The 17,604-nt window shown below is 37.8% G+C and overlaps 2 protein-coding genes across 2 annotated transcripts; both read left to right on the top strand.

The window, feature by feature from the left end:
* Nucleotides 1-1,947: 1,947 nt before the first annotated feature.
* Nucleotides 1,948-6,845, top strand: LOC138444010 (olfactory receptor 11H6-like). The gene is made up of 3 exons (XM_069597368.1): nt 1,948-2,090; nt 3,188-3,275; nt 5,856-6,845. The coding sequence occupies exons 1-3, from the start codon at nt 1,948-1,950 to the stop codon at nt 6,843-6,845; spliced, it is 1,221 nt and encodes a 406-aa protein (XP_069453469.1).
* Nucleotides 6,846-16,647: 9,802 nt separating this feature from the next.
* Nucleotides 16,648-17,604, top strand: LOC138444009 (olfactory receptor 11G2-like). The gene has a single exon (XM_069597366.1). The coding sequence runs from the start codon at nt 16,648-16,650 to the stop codon at nt 17,602-17,604; it is 957 nt and encodes a 318-aa protein (XP_069453467.1).

Below are 17,604 nucleotides of genomic sequence, written 5' to 3'. Positions count from 1 at the left end.
TGATATCTTAAGATAGAATCCAACAGGATTAGATCTTTACCTTCATTTAAATATCTAGTCACATTAGTAATTATGGCAATCATAATGTTGATTTATTTTTAATTTATATTTGTATTAGTTTTTAAAGACTGAGGGCTAGAAATAGCTATACCATGGACTGCAGCTTTAAAAGGCCTTTGCTAATCATAGTTCTTTTGAAGTATTTTTGAAAGTCATACATCCTTAATATTTATTTAATTGATTGTATAGTAGTGAAAACTGGATGAATATAAAGAGATTAACAAACTGAAAAATCTTTCTTTACTTTTTTTGCTTTCCTTATTTTCTGTCAAAAGCTGTGGACTTTTATCCAAAGTGATCCTGCCCTGGGACTTCCCCGGTGGTCCAGTGGTTGAGACTTTGCTTTCCAGTGCAGGCGTTGTGGGCTCCATCCCTGATCTGGGAGCTAAGATCCCACGTTCCTTGCAGCCAAAAAATATTAACAACAACAACAACAAAAACCAGAAGAAATATTGTAACAAATTCAATTAGACTTTAGAAATGGTCCACACCAAAAAAATCTTTAAAGTCAGAATGATCCTGCCCATCTGCCAACCTCTTTTTCTGTTCCCTGATGCCATGTGTTCTTTTGACCAAGCACTTCCTTTTGAAATTTCAATATTTTCGTTTTCATCTGCTATTTAATCTCAGAGAGGAAAGCTGTTTAGATCACATCCAAACTTGAAGACATTCTTTAACTCTAATAATCTTGCAAATTATTTGTCACATTTTTCTTTACAAAAAAAAAAAAAATTGTGAAACACCAGTTGCCTCCCTCTGTCATCATGCACTTATTCATTTGGACAGTTCATACACTGGTTTTCACTGGTGCTATTCTGACTCTGAAGTCTCAAAAGTTAGTTATAACCTCTTACTTGATTAACACAGAGATATTTTCCAGTTCTTCTCCAAGTTTATATTACTTATATTTTGCATTTCATATCACTTTACATTATTAATTCTTTTTTCCTTCTTGAAAACCTCTTTTCTATCGACTTATATGACTAGGAAAATAAAATGTGTAAGAAAATAAATTAGTGACTTTGCACATTTGCATCACAATTGTCGTGACACACTCCCAAGTTCCCTAGTTCATTTGAATTTCATCATTCAAAGAACAGTTGTAAAGTCAGTCTTTACTAAGAAGGAAAAGATTTTTATAAATTATTTTGCCATAATTTCAGACATTGGAGTTTTTACTTTGATTTAAATGTTTAGCTTTCTCTGGCTGAAGTGACATTCAAAGGACAAATTCACAAAACAAGCGGAGCTACAGCTTATAATCGAGAATGAATGGAACAGTTGTTACAGATCCAAAATCTCAACATTACCATAGTATATGTGGGGTTAGTACATATGCAGAATTGTGGAAAGAAAGGAACAAATAGATAAAGGCTTTGAAGTTGTTTTTTTTTTAATTCTTTGCAACAACTAACCTGTCTGCATATCTTTTGGCTTCACAGGAGTCTTTGTTCTTACTTTTTTTTTTCCCTAAACCCAGTATCATCTCTAACATGGGAAAACAAAGCTGCATTACTATAAAAATGCATACAGATGTTTCTGGTTATATTTAATATTCTCATCCAAGGCATAAGGCCAAATTATTTTTCACCTTAGACCCAGGCTTCATCATCCTTCCCTTTTCCTCGAGAGGTTGGACCAATTTAGACCTCACTTGAAATACTTTCTGAGGTCTGGCCAAAACTTTCTCATTATTATCCCCAGATGAGGCCACAGGGAGAAGTTCAGTAATCCAGGATGGTCAGAGACAGTCGTGGCATATTATTAAAAACTGTGTGGGGAACAGGAGCTCTTAACAGCTCATGGTTAAGAGCTGACTACATACAGTGCCCTGGATCACCTTCCCTCCAAGATGGGCTGCCCGGAACAGATCAGCCATAACTCAGAATGCGTTTGTTAACATACTCTCCTTTAGAGGCAGGAATGGAATTGGTTCTTCCCAAACCAGAAAAGACCGCAGTGTCCTTTACAGCTGCATATAACCGCCTCTTCAAGTTGCTTAAGCAATATGGTCATTGTATGGGCTTCAGGTAAGTGCTATGTTTGATGATATTACCTTCCAATACTCACCCCCTTTTAGAAGCCATCAGATACTCGGATGCCAGCCCCGCTGTTTGGCTCTGCTGCACATTTTCTTCTGCTGAAATGAGAGAACAAGGAGACTGAGGCTGACTGCATATTCCAGGAGAGAGAAACCTGAATTTGAACTCTGCTCTCTGCCAGATTCTGTAATTCTCACACAAGATCTTCAGGTAATATACAGCTCAAATTTCTTTGTAATGCCCTTTTCACTTTCCTCTAACCCCATGTTGTAGTTTCTCCATATAAGAAGGTAAATTAGAATAGCTTCCTCATAATGGAAACTGGTTAAATTCTCAATTATATAACATTGCTTCTGGTATTAGAACTGGTCTGACTAAATGTTAGATTTTGTGTGTTTCATTTATAAAATATAGGTTAACATATTTAAACAAAATAATATTTTTCATATGAATATGTTTTCTATATCACAATACCACATGGGCCAAGAATAAACTGGATGACAACTTTATTTTATATCTTACTACATATTCAAGTCAGATATACCAGATTTCCTTCTGAATATGATACAGAAGGAGAATCAGGGAGTAAGAGCACTTTTCTATTAAAGTAACTTGAACAGCCACATTTTCTTTAGGCTGCTCTTTTGATTTTAGGCAGGAGAAATCAAAAACACTCACCTATTTAAAAATAAGAGAAAAGAATTATAAAAATATTCATTTAAAATATGGACAATCAGATACAGAAACAGATTGAGAGAATAGATAAAACTGTGTATGCGCACACACACACACACACACACACACACACACACACACACACACCCTTGGAGCATGATTTTCACTTAGCAACAAGAAGAAAGCACAGAGCACAAAGCAGAGTGGATGAAAGGAACATAGAGACAGTGTGATTCACAGAGAGAAGTGGCATCGATAGGACTGTCTTGAGTGGGCTCCTCTCATGGATCTCCTGTTTATGAAGACTGAGGATGTTTCCCCGTACAAAAGGTGTTGCCTTGCTTTTGTGTTTTTAGCAAACTGGAGAAACCAGTCTCTACATTTTCTTAAACATTTTTCCCTGTCTAAAGGAATGGTTTTCCTGTTTGGTCACTATTAGGGCAAGGCACTGATCGAGATGGCAAATATTTAATGAGCATCCCTAATATGCCTTGCCCGGTGGGCTATAGTCCATGGGGTTACAAACAGTCAGACACGACTGAGAGACTAAACAACAAAAAGTGTGTCTTGAACACTATCTTAGATTCTGGGAATACATCAGTGAGCAAAATGATATCCTCTTATATTCAAGCAATTGAGATAGAAAATACATGCTAAGTATACAATACAATGCCAGGTAGTGATATGTGCTTTGTAGAAAACCAAAGCAGAATTGGGAAACAGAATAGTAAAGATGGGCTAAATCAAGGAAGGTTTTCCAGGTGGTAAAGAATCTGCCAAGGCAGGAGACGCAAGAGACACAGTTTGATCCTGGTGTCAGGAATATCCCCTGAAGTAGGACATGGCAACCCACTCCAGTATTCTTGCCTGGAAAATTCCGCAGACCGAGGAGCCTGGTAAGCTACAGTCCTTGAGGTCACAAAGAGTCAGATGCGATCGAGCCTTCACACGTGTAAGTTTAAGAAAAGCCTCTCTGAGTCTCTGATTTTTCCAGATACCTGAACAAAGGAACAAGTTAAAGCATATGAATATTGCAAAGAGGAATAAAGGACATTCCAGACCTTGATAGTGGCCACACTTGGCATGGGCAAGTATCAGTGAGTCTGGAGTGGGGTCAGTAGAGGGAAAGGTGCTAGGAAATGAGGGCTTGGAGTTAGGTCTCGGCCTTACAGACTGTGGGAAGAGCTTTAGACTCTCTTGTAAGTATATTTGAAAGATTGAGAGCAAGTAGTTGACATGATCAGATTTTTTTAAACTATATTTTGAACAAGAAGCCTAGAGCATTTGTTGATGGTTTGGATGTGGAGTATTAAGAAGGGTGGTAAGGATGTGGCCAAAGTTTGTGACCTGAGCAACTGAGTAAATGGAGGTGCTGCTGGGTGATATGCTGGCAAAGAAGTAAGGATCAACCAGTTTGTGATGAGAAAATCAAGAGTTTTGTCGTGGGCTTCTTGTTTTAGTTACCTTCAATAGCAAATGGAGATGTTGAGTAAGAAACTGGGTAGATAAATCCAGGTTGCAGAAGAGACTTCACAGTTAGATAGAGAAAATGTGGCTTCATTTTACATGAGTAGTTTTTATGTCAAAGGGCTAGCTGTCACATCACTTACTGAGAAAGCATAATTAGAAAAGGAAAAATATCAAGGACTAGGTCCTAAAACAACGTTTATAGGTCAAGGCAACCAGAAGGAACTCTAACACAGAAGTTGCGAATAAAAGAGAGAATAATGAGAATAGTCCACGAACAGATCTCCAATTAATGTAATTCAAAACTCAAAAGTGATTTAATGACATATACCACTGTAGTTATTTCTGTTCTATGTGGCAAAGTATGTATTGAGAGTACCATCATAAGGTACTTTCCCAGCATATGATAAATTTCAACTGGGCACTGAAGCTTGTGTCCTCTACTTAAGGTAAATTTCAGGTAAAAGAGAATTATATTAGTTTGCAGTGTGACTCTCCTTCGTGCATACCAATTTCATTCTTAAATGCTTATTCTAGCTGAAAATATACAAAGCTTACTCTTCTTCTGCAAGCTTCTTTATTACAAAGAGGACCAAGTTAAAAGAAAAGAGTGTTTTGAGAATTGTGCATATGTCACTAAACCCTGAGAGAAATTAACAATGCAAATTGCGGAATTTTTTTCATGGAGATTTTTAAAAATAAGAGAGAATGCAAATACCACAACTGGGCTTGCTATAAGCAATCATTGATAAAACATCATCTTCCTTACTTCTGTATCCAAAATTTCCAATAGTACAGAAACCCCATCTAAAATGATATACCTATTATTATTAAATTTACAGTAATAAACTCTTAATTTACAATCATGAATTCTTGCAATGTTTTCTTCCATTTACACACATCATGAACTATTATTATTATTATTATTTAAAACTCCATGTTTGTGCGTGCTAAGACTTCAGTCATGTCTGACTCTTTGTGACCTTATGGACTGTAACCCAACAGGCTCCTCTGTCCACGGGAATTCTCCAGGCAAGAATACTAGAGTGGGTTGCCATGCCCTCTTCCAGGGGATCTTCCTGACATCTTACATCTCCTCCATTGGCAGCCAGGTTCTTTACCACTAGAACCACCTGGCTCAATGGACATGAGTTTGAGCAAACACAGAGATAGTGAAGGAAAGGGAAGCCTGGTGTGCTGCAGTTCATGGGGTCTCAAAGAGTTGTACATGACTTACCGACTGAGTAACAATGAAAACTTCATGTGTCCTTATATAGGTTTGGCCCAGATGGTTGTTTCTGAACAAGGTTGAAAGCCTCTGAATGGCAAGGACAATCTATTTTGGTTTATGTAGAGCTGAGGACATTACACAGAGGCAGGTGTTCAATGGACCATGATGGGCATGGTGATCATGAAGATAAAGCTATAATAAGCAAACGACCTCCAAATTCCCTGTTTCTTCCCAGTATCACACTGGGGCAAAGAATGCTAGAAATCTTTAAGCAATCTAAAATTATGCTGCTTATTGAATTGTAAAGAAGTTCAGAGAACATCTTAATGAGAAAATTTCTGTAAAATCATTTGTAACATGGTAATGTCTTGTTGTTGCAGTTTTCTGGAGAAGAAAAAAAAATGAAAAACCCAGGAGGAAACAATCACTCTGACCCTGTGAGAGAATTCATTCTCCTTGGATTCCCTTGTACCTGGGAGGCTCAGATCTTCCTCTTCTCATTCTTCTCTGTGATCTATGCATTGACACTAACTGGAAATTTGTGCATTATCTGTGCAGTGTGGTGGGACCACCATCTCCACACCCCCATGTACATCCTGCTGGCCAATTTTTCCTTCCTGGAGATGTGGTATGTCACTTCTACTGTCCCCAGTATGCTAGCCAACTTTCTCTCTGAGACCAAGACCATCTCCTTCTCTGGCTGCTTCCTCCAGTTCTACTTCTTCTTCTCCATGGGCACTACTGAGACCTTCTTCTTGTCTGCCATGGCCTTTGACAGGTACCTTGCCATCTGCAGGCCCCTTCACTACCCCACTGTCATGACAGTGCAATGCTGCATCAGAATGGGAGCCTGCTGCTGGGTGTGTGGCTTTTCCTGTTTTCTCCTCCCAGTTTATCTCATCTCCCAGCTTCCTTTTTGTGGCCCCAATACTATTGATCACTTCCTATGTGACCCAGGACCCCTTATGAAGTTGTCTTGCGTGCCAGCTCCTGCCACTGAGATTATCTGTGCCACCTTTAATTCAGCCCTGATTTTTTCCACTTTCCTGTTCATTACCAGCTCCTACACCCTGGTGATCAGAGCTGTGCTTAGGGTCCCCTCAGCAGAAGGCCGGCATAAGGCTTTCTCTACATGTGGATCCCATCTGTCTGTAGTGTCTCTGTTCTATGGCTCCATCATGGTGATGTATGTGAGCCCAACGGCAGGCAATCCAGCAGGAATTCAGAAAATTGTGACCTTATTTTATTCTGTGATGACCCCACTTTTCAATCCCTTGATCTACAGCCTCCGGAATAAGGAAATGAAGGAGGCCCTGAGAAAACTATTTAGGAGCGTGATATTTGGTCAAAGAAAGCCTCTCAAGAACTAGAATCTATATATATGTAGGACATATAGGAATATAAAAATTTCAGACATTAATGGTTTTAATAAATTTGAGGGAAAAGTGTTTCCTATATTCCCTAAAATATTTTAGGTTGCATTTCAATGAAGCAAATAACAAATAAGATGGCACCAGAATTTACATAAATCATTTGTTCTAGGCTTTATTGTATTAGTGTTCCTGTGCATACTGTATGGAAACTGGAAAATGCCAGACATTCTCTTATATTTTTCCAGGGAAAAAACACATATAACCCAGAATTCAACTGTTCAGTTTCTGGGTTTCTAAGTCAAATTCTCAGTTTGCAAATTTAAGCAACAGTTGGAACCAGGCATGCAACAACAGATTGGTTCCAAATTGGAAAAGGAGTATATCAAGGCGGATATTGTCACCCTGTTTATTAAACTTTTATGCAGAGTACATCATGCAAAATGCCATGCTCGATGAATCACAAGCCAAAATCAAGATTACCAGGAGAAATAACAATAACCTCAGATATACAGATGACACCACCCTTAAGCAGAAAGCGAAGAGGAACTAAACAGCCTCTTGATGAAAGTGAAAGAGGAGAGTGAAAAAGCTGGCTTAAAACTCAGCTTTCAAAAAACTAAGATCATGGCACCCAGTCCTATCACTTCATGGCAAATAGATGGGGAGACAATGGAAACAGTGACAGACTCTATTTTCTTGGGCTCCAAATCACTGTAGACGGTGACTGCAACCAGGAAATCAAAAGATGCTTGCTCCTTGGAAGAAAAGCTATGACAAACCTAGACAGCACATTAAAAAGCAGGGACATTACTTTGCCAACAAAGTTCCATCTAGTCAAAGCTATGGTTTTTCCAGTAGTCATATATGGATGTGAGTGTTGGACCATAAAGAACGCTGAGGACCAAAGAACTGATGGTTTTGAACTGTGGTGTTGGAGAAGAACTGTCCTTGGACTGCAAGGAGATCCAACCAGTCGATCTTAAAGGAAATCAGTCCTGAATATTCATTGGAAGGACTGACGCTGAAGCTAAAACTCCAATATTTTGGCCACCTGGTGTGAAGAACTGACTCATTGGAAAAGACCCTGATGCTGGGAAAGATTGAAAGCAGGAGGAGAAGGGGACAGCAGAGGATGGGATAATTGGATGGCATTACCAACTCAATGGACATGAGTTTGAGTAAGCTCCGGGAGTTGGTGATGAACAGGGAAGCCTGGCATGCTGCAGTCCATGGGGTTGCCAAGAGTTAGACATGACTGAGTGACTGAACTGAACTGAACCCAGATGTCAACTGCTCAGTTTCTAGCTTTTGCAAATTTAAGTAGATTTGTCTCTGACCCCTAACTGTATAGTGATTAGATATCTAGAGTCCCCTCACTATTTCCCTACACACACACCATACCACCACTGTCTCCCTACACACACACCATACCACCACTGTCTCCCTACACACACACCATACAACCACTATCTCCCTATACATGTGCCATATAACCGCTATTTTCCTAGATTCACACTACACAAGAGGTTCATGTGTGTTTCTCTCCTCTCACTCCTAGTCTGCCTGCTATCTTGTTTTGATCACATCAATCTGAGTGTGAGACTCATCCCCAGCAACATTTTATCCAAAATCAAACTGATTCCAGCTTTTTTGGGGTTAATATACCTGACTACAGGATGGAGTTAGGAAGTAAGAGGAAGGATCTTTGTGCTAAACACACAGTCAAGTTCTCATATTATACCTGGTGCTATCTCTATCTCTTCCTTTCTCACCCTCTCCCCATCACCCACCAGAGTGACCAGAACGTCTTTCCCTTTCATATTCAGAATAATTTCGTCTATATATAGTACTCTGGCCTGGAAAATCCCATGGACGGAGGAGCCTGTTAGGCTGCAGTCCATGGGGTCTATAAGGGCTGGATATTGACTGAGCGACTTCACTTTCACTTTTCACTTTCATGCATTGGAGAAGGAAATGGCAACCCACTCTGGTGTGTTCTTGCCTGGAGAATCCCAGGGACGGGGGAGCCTGGTGGGCTGCCGTCTATGGGGTCGCACAGAGTCAGACACTACTGAAGCGACTTAGCAGCAGCAGCAGGCTCTTTGGAGTTTGAGCTTCTTTGCCAGATAAGTTTGTCAAAAAACTTCTTCTTAGAAAGTCAGTTTTTGAACACCATCTGGTGAAAATAGTTTTCTCCAACTCCTTAGTTTTGGGATTGTTTTAAAATCATATAACTTGATACATTACATCTTTATTTTAGTACCACCTGGGAGCACTCAATACAAAAGACTTAATGTACTTAAACAGAATACAAGCAAGACCCGGAAGCAAGATTCCCTAGCAAAAATTAATAAGGCCACAATAATTCATATTTTAAGTTCTTTAAGATTTTTTAAAGTGCTTTCCCCCTGTGTATATGAGAATGAAGATTAATCATGCAGCAAGGACAGTGTGTGAAAGTCTGAGGACAGAAATAAGATAGTTTAGCCAATGTCTGAAATGAGGTACATTACTCTGCAGTTAATTTTCAAAGTGGCCTGGAATCATTGTATTGCATCTTAGTAAATAAATTTCATTCTGAGTGACACAATCTTATCTACTAATGAAATTATAGCCAGTTCCATAGAAGCACAAAAAGACCAGATTTACTAATATATCTTCATTTTAGCTATGCAAGGGAGGTAAAATCAGGATCTAAGTGAGGTGATAGTATGATTTAATTTAAAGTTTGGGTGCAGGGCCTCAGGTTAGTCTCTGAAGCCCTTTGCATAAATTATAAAATCACAAAGCAGCAGCCCCTTAGCTACAAGTCTTGACCAGAGGCGGTTTTATGCACCCCTTCCTCAGGGGGGACTCCCATGAGCATCAGGTGCACACTTCTACTCCCTGGGCACAGGCTGAGTGACAGCTCCCACTCCCTCTCTTGGACAGGCTCCCTTATGTCAGGAACAACCAACAGAGCCTTACAATACCCCTTGGTAGTGGAGGGAAGAAGTAAGCCACATGGAGCCTTCCCCACCTTCTCTCATTAAAAGTACTAGAAAAAGGGAAGGCAAGCATTTAACCCTTCAATTCTCCCAAAAGAAAGAGGGAGAAGATAAGGATTAAAACATAACACATCATGATCATCAATTAGCTCTTGAATTAAAACTCAGAAATTTACTCTCATCCCAAAACTTATTTTTCTGCCCATTTTTCTTTATCACACACTAGCAGATATTAGATGTGAATTTTCATAAAAATAATTTCAAAAATGATTAAAATCAGAAAAGAAACTTTTAAATGGTGGCCTCCTGCAAAGTAAATATAGAATAGATAATAATCAGGAGGAAAATAGAATAAAAGTAAATGTCATTCATAATATCAACAAAAATGCAGTACAACTCTAAATAAATACATCAAAAATCAGTAAAGTGTATAAAAAGAAAACTGCAAATACTTCACCATAAACAGGGAAAAAAAATGAATAGGTAGAGATATCTACCATTTTTCTGGATGTAACAAGTAAATGTTGTAAATCTGTTGTTTCATTCCAAATAATTTTATTAGTTTAATGAAAATAAAATAATGATAACATCAAAACCATACATAACCAAATGTTTAGTAACTGGAGAAAAAGTGAATTATAACAGTTAAATTATAGGATATCATTTAGATATGTTAACAATATAATGATAAATCTAAACTTTTATTCCAAAATAGAGTGGACATACATAATTGTTTCCAAACATATTTCATAATTAAGAAATTAAATGAAGGAATTTTATAGAAAATTTTATAGCTGCCAACTTTTAATGAAATTATAGATTTTGTTCTGCTTCCTGAAGTGTTTTACAAATTTATTATTATAAGCTTGCTGTTAATTTTTCTTACCAAAGTCTTTTTAAAGTTAATACAAAAATCTCAACTTGACAATGTTAAAAAAGGCTTATTCTTTATGTCTAAATTGACAACATCCATTGGATCATAGAAAAAGCAAGAGAATTCCAGAACAATGTCTACTTCTGCTTCATTGACTACTCAAAAGCCTTTGACTGTATGGATCACAGCAAACTATGGAAAATTCTTCAAGAGACAGGAATACCAGACCACCTTACCTGCCTCCTGAGAAACCTGTATGCAGGTCAAGAAGAAACAGTTAGAACCGAACATGGAACAAAGGACTGATTCAAAATTGGGAAAGGAGTATGTCAAGGCTGTATATTGACACCCTACTTATTTAATTCACATGCAGGGGGCAGGAGGAGAAGGGGACAACAGAGGATGAGATGGCTGGATGGCATCACTGACTCAATGGACGTGAGTCTGAGTGAACTCTGGGAGTTGGTGATGAACAGGGAGGCCTGGCATACTGCGATTCACGGGGTCGCAAAGAGTCGGACATGACTGAGCGACTGAACTGAACTGAGAGTACATCATAAAAAATACTGGGCTGGATGAAGCATAAGTTGAAATCAAGATTGCCTGAAGAAATATCAATAACCTCAGATATGCAGATGACACCACTTTTCTGGCAGAAAGCAAAGAGGAACTAAAGAGCCTCTTGATGAAAGTGAAAAAGGAGAGTGAAAAAGGCTGGTTTGAAACTCAACATTCAAAAAACTAAGATCATGGCATTCAGTCCCATCACTTCATGGCAAATAGATAGGGAAACAATGGAAACAGTGACAGACTTTATTTTCTTGGGCTCCAAAATCACTGCAGAAGGTAACTGTAGCCATGAAATCAAAGGACGCTTGCTCCTTGGAAGAAAAGCTATGACAAACATAAAAAGCATAGACGTTACTTTGCCAACAAAGGCCTGTCTAGTCAAAGCTACGGTTTTTCCAGCAGTCATGTATGGATGTGAGAGTTGGACTATAAAGAAAGCTGAGTGCAGAAGAATTGATGCTTTTGAACTGTGGTGTTGGAGAAGATTATTGAGTCTCTTGGACTGCAAGGAGATCAAACCAGTCCATTCTAAAGGAAATCAGTCCTGAATATTCATTGGAAGGATTGATGTTGAAGCTGAATCTCCAGTACTTTGGCCACCTGGTGTGAAGAGTCAACTCATTGGAAAAGATCCTGATTTTGGGAAAGATTGAAGGCAGGAGGAGAAGGGACAACAGAGGATGAGATGGTTGGATGGCATCACTGACTCAGGGGGTATGAGTTTAAGCAAGCTCCGGGAGTTTGTGATGAACAGGAAAGCCTGGCATTCTGCAGTCTAAGAGGTCACAAACAGTCAGGCATGACTGAGAGACTGAACTGAACTGAATTCTTCCCTCAGAATGAAATGGGGGAAATATTGCTTCTGGAACAGAAGCTGAGCCAACAAACTAGGACTTTGATCCAGAATTTATACATTGCTGGCTGAAGCAGCCACTGATAAACCTTTTGCAGCAAAATCTGGAAAGAATTTTAATAATAGACTCTATCTCCAAAACTAAAACTGGTTCAAAACCAGTGTACTAAATGCATACCTGATACTTCAAGAACAAAATAAAACCTATGTAAAACACACAAATACACAACTTGTTATGTCTTGTATTTCCTATAATTGTTCTTAGAAAGTTTACCTGCTACTTAGAGCTCTTTGACACAATTGCTGCATGTGTAGTCTTGGGGACGTCATCAGTGTCCCCTTAATAGCATCAGTGTTATAGACTAATCACATAAGTACCCCAACTATGACCAAAATTTCCTCTTCTTGGTTTTGTGCTCTTTCCTCAAACCAGTTCTCTCTTCTGTCATCTACATTTTCTCTTCTGTATCTCAGTTCCTCAAGCTTTTTCATAAGAAGTCATCCCTGGAGAATATCTGAAACTGTCAATAAATTACATATGCACCAATAAATAAATTAAGACCATTATAGTATGTATGCATGCATGCTAAGTGGCTTCAGTCGTGTCCGACTCTTTTTGACCCTATGGACTATAGCCTGCCAAATTCCCCTGTCCATGGGGATTCTCCAGGCCGGAATACTGGAGTGGACTGTCATGTCCTCCTCCAGGGGACCTTCCCCACCAAGGGATCTAACACAAATCTCCTATGTCTCCTGCTTTGGCAGTCAGGTTCTTTACCACTAGCATCACTTGGGAAGTTCCTAGTATGTATACGTGATAGAATATTTTACCAGTATTCAGTTCAGTTCAGTCGCTCAGCTTTATATTTTCATATTAGACTATTTTTCTTAGTTTTATTTTCTAAATTAGTCACATAATTTTCTGACATAGTGTAAATGTCTAGTAACAAGTCAAAGAGCAAATACCTACGGTGGTATGAAACGTAAAATAATTAAAATTTTTATGTGTGAAAGGTGTCAATGATATTATTTCTGGGATGAGAGTGCACTAGAAGGGGTATTTTCAGAGAGATTTAGTCCTGTGAGTCCTAGGCTTTTGAAACTGTCTTCCTAAGACAATTTTCTCAGAGTTGTATCAGCCCTATGTATGGGGAAGTGGCACGATTTGTGTATTTCAACAAGGTTAGCTTCCTTAATAGTCGTGTCTAGCTTTTCCCATATTCTTCCAGGCCTCTCTGTTTATATCCAGGAATTTTTCCTAATTTTCCTCTTGAATTTCAAGCCATACAACAATGTGCCTGAGATTGTCTTTAACAGATTCAACACAAATAAATGATATTATTGATTCTGAAACTACTAACAATAGTTTATAAGATTAATGTGAGTTAATAATTATAAATTGTTTAGAACAACATTTCATTTGGCTTTAAAGAAAAAGGAGAAAAAAGTGTTAAGAATCATAAGTGATTTATAAAGAAAAAATATAGAAAATATCAACAGAATTGACAAACAATGCTGACATTGGAATAAACATTTCCTAATTCATTCAAAAGGCTATTCATATCCAAATACCAAAGCCAGTAAAAGATATGACAAGATAAGAAAACTACAGACCAATATCCTCATGAATATAGACACAAAATTCTCAACAAATACTAGAAAACTGAATTCAGTAGCATATTAAAAGGCTTATACAGATGACTAAGCAGAATTTATCCCATGAATGCAAGGAGAGTTCAACTTATGAAAATTAATTAATATATTACATTAGTAATGTAAGATCTACTTGCTTAGCAACTTTCAAGTATGTAATATAGTTTAACTATAGCCACCATGCTGTTCACTTGAATTTATTCATGTTATAGCTGGAAGTTTGCACCCTTTGACCAACCTCCCATTTCCTTCATCCCCCAGAGTTCCCAGCAATCACCATTCTCTTGCTTTGGCCAAGAAGTTCATCGAATTTTTCCATAACACCTTACAGAAAAACCTGAAAAAAATTTTTGGCCAATCCAATACTTCTATGAGTTTGAGTTGTCAACTCTTTTTACTCTAAAACAATGCAGCTTAAATATCTCTAACAAGCTATGCGAGAACAGATATTTGATGGACAAGAAGAATGGTTTCTTCTTCTTCAAAGTTGGTATCAAGAACCCAGTGATAAAGCTTCCTATTGTAGCTATTATGACAATTCCAATTATTACTTAATTGTTCCCCAGGAACCTTTAACTATACATGGATACTAAAGAATAAAAATAAATAAATAAAATTGATTTCCACATCTTCACTATTCTTTGGAGAATACTAGGACTTGGTGTTTTCAAAATTATCTCCTCTTTTAAACAAATCTAATAGATCATTAAGAGAGAAAACCCCAAATCCCCAAAGATTATGATGCAAGGAAGTATGCATATATATATTTCCTTTATCCATGCTTTCATCTTAACCACAAACATGTGCCTTGAAACTCAAGAAAAAATATTTTATATAGGGTTCACCCTTTGCAACCCTTAAAAGATTACAAACTGGATCATCCAGTTTCTTGGAACTCCCTCACATACCTTTTGCTCCATGGAGTAATATTTAATCTTCCATCCCTGAAACTCTTCTCAGCATTCAGCCAAGCAGCAAGTGGAAACCATATCATGTGAGCCACATGTGTTCTATTGTTTGCAAAAATAATTTAATGGGAAGTGTTTTCTTCTTTGAGAAAACTAAATATTTCATTAGGACAAAACGCTAATCCTCTCCCCCCCCAAAAAAACCTAAATTATATATGTTCCTTCTTGTTTCCTTAAATCCTAGAAGCTTAAGGTCTAAGTCTCACGTCTTTCTCTCTCTAAAGGGTGAATAAGAGATATACGCAAAGAAGCTTAAGATTTCAAATGAAGATGCAGTTGTTGTTGTTCATATTAACTCATAAATTGCTGGAGAAGAATTTATTTAGATGATTTCTGTTGCTTGGTAGTAGAGGAAATATGGCAAATATTTCATCTCAGAGATACATTCTTTTCCAAGCTCATATATTGTTTTTCACTTCCATTAGATTAATGAGCCCTGGTTTAACATGGATTAATTCTTTTTGAAGTAACAAGTTTTCACATGTATGAGTTTTTGTTGTACATACAAGATTTATTCTAAATCTGTCACTGGACAATTACTATCCTCAGGAAATATTCCGAAACAAAAGGGTAAGTATCAGTAATGATTTAAAATTAATCCTTTGTCAATGACTTTTCTGTATGTAAAATAAATTAATAGAGGTGGCTGATACTAAGATCCTGAGTAAAAAGGTTGCAGAAATTTCTAAAAGATAGAGAGATAATCCATTCAAATACATACATATCTTTCAAACAAGTTATTAGAAGATGTGTTTCCTAAAAGCCTTGTGTAAATAGTGAGTTCTTTCTTTAAAAGTATTAACAGACTATTTTAGATAGTACCATCACATACTTAGCTGGCTTAATTTACCACACCCATATTTATACAATCCAAAGGGCAATGAGGATCTATAAATAGTCCTTCCAATTTAGGTGCCATCTCAATCATCACATAAGAATCAGTCATCTATGTGGTCTGACTTAGGAATCCAGATATTACCTTTCTACACAGAAATATATCAAGGACATCCCTGACTCCGTCTTGGACTCCCACCTTGAAAAAGATTCCTTGATTTATTAAATATTTTTTGTAAAATGCAAAAATATTTCCAATAGTAGGAAACACATCAAATTTTTGCAAAAAATATATTAAAAGTTTATGGTAATCTCTTGATTATAAGCTCCATGAGCTTAAGATCTGTCATGCCCACAGCTGTTTCTCCAGCACTTAACAGCCTACCTGACACAATGAACATGTTAATAGATATTTTTGTGTCTGAGTAATATTCTATTACAATGGAATATTACTGATACAATAATATATGTGGTATGTATATATATATACACACATACATATGTGTGTATGCTACATCTTCTTTATCCATTCATTTGTTGATGAACACTTGACTTGCTTCCATGTCTGCCATTTACAACAATGTGAATGGACCTAGAGAACATTCTGCTTAGAGAAATCAGTCAGAGAAATACAAACACTATGTGATATCATTTATATATATAGTATCTAAGTTGACCATGGGTACCAAACACAGACACATTAGAAAAACTTCATACGCGCAGAAATGTAGTATCATTAGTATAGGTAAACAGATGAAAGAACACACTAACATAGGTAATTCATCAGAATTACATACATTCTTAGTATCTAGTTAAGCTTTCTTAGAAAAGTAAAAATTGTTCTCCATTTCATGTTTTCCCTCTTCTCTTATTGTGAATTTTTAGAGTAATATATGCTCAGTGCTGAGCCATGAAAGACACAGTTCTTTTGCTAAAAATTTGTTTACAATTTTATGAAATGAAAGGTAAAGAATTTGTTTTTTGTTTTTTGTTTTTTTCAGGAAGAATCAGTGCACTCCATTAGAGCACAAACCACTGTCATCCCATGTCTTCCAGATTAATGAATATGTCCAGCAGGGAAGCCACCCACTCTGTTACCCACTTTATCCTCCTGGGCTTTTCCTCAAGCCCAGAAATGCAGCTCCTCTACTTCGGGCTCTTCTCAGCAGCCTATATCCTGACCCTGATGGCGAACACAGCCATTGTCTGTGCTGTGCGGTGGGATCAGCGCCTTCACACCCCCATGTACATCTTCTTGGGGAATTTCTCTTTCCTGGAAATATGTTATGTCACCACAACCGTCCCTAATATGTTGGCCAACTTCCTGTCCTCAAGCAAGTCCATCTCCTTCGTGAGTTGTTTTGCACAGTTCTATTTCTTCTTCTCTTTCGGGTGTGATGAGGGCTTCTACCTTTGCATCATGGCCTTTGACAGGTATCTTGCCATCTGCCGTCCTCTGCATTACCCATGCATCATGACTAAAGAGCTCTACACTGGCCTCATCATCTTTGGGTGGTCCGGTGGGTTCATTCTCTTCGTAACCCCAGTTGTTCTCGTTTCACGGTTGCCCTTTTGCAGCCCAAATATCATTGACCACTTTATATGTGATCCTGTCCCATTGATGATGCTGTCTTGTTCTGAAGACAACACCACACAACTCATTTACTCTATTTTTAATGTTATTTTCATGATCGGTACGTTTCTTTTCATCCTTTGCTCCTATGCGCTGGTGATTCTGGCTGTGTTCAGGATGCCCTCAGCAGCAAGCAAACGCAAGGCATTCTCTACTTGTGCGTCTCATCTAGCTGTGGTAATTCTGTTTTTTGGCTCTGTTATGGTGATGTATATTAGTCCTGGATCAGGACACCCAGTGAAAATGCAAAAATTCATTACCTTATTTTATTCTGTGATAACACCTTTATGCAATCCTCTAATATATAGCCTCAGGAACAAGAAGATGAAGGCTGCCCTAATGAAAGTCTTGGGACTGGACAACATGCTAATACAATACAAATGA

Source organism: Ovis canadensis, chromosome 7 (assembly GCF_042477335.2).
Source record: "Ovis canadensis isolate MfBH-ARS-UI-01 breed Bighorn chromosome 7, ARS-UI_OviCan_v2, whole genome shotgun sequence".
NCBI classification, from domain to species: Eukaryota; Metazoa; Chordata; class Mammalia; order Artiodactyla; family Bovidae; genus Ovis; species Ovis canadensis.
The sequence above is the reverse complement of the archived record's forward strand: the minus strand, read 5'-3'. Positions and strand labels throughout refer to the sequence as shown.

What these genes read in the sequence shown, in the direction of transcription:
- LOC138444010 (XM_069597368.1), top strand. Translation starts at nt 1,948, where the DNA reads ATGCGTTTGTTAACATACTCTCCTTTAGAGGCAGGAATGGAATTGGTT. An exon ending in GGTCATTGTATGGGCTTCAG is followed by an intron (nt 2,091 to 3,187) that starts GTAAGTGCTATG and finishes CCCTGTCTAAAG; the next exon opens with GAATGGTTTTCCTGTTTGGT. An exon ending in TCCCTAATATGCCTTGCCCG is followed by an intron (nt 3,276 to 5,855) that starts GTGGGCTATAGT and finishes TTGTTGTTGCAG; the next exon opens with TTTTCTGGAGAAGAAAAAAA.
- LOC138444009 (XM_069597366.1), top strand. Translation starts at nt 16,648, where the DNA reads ATGAATATGTCCAGCAGGGAAGCCACCCACTCTGTTACCCACTTTATC.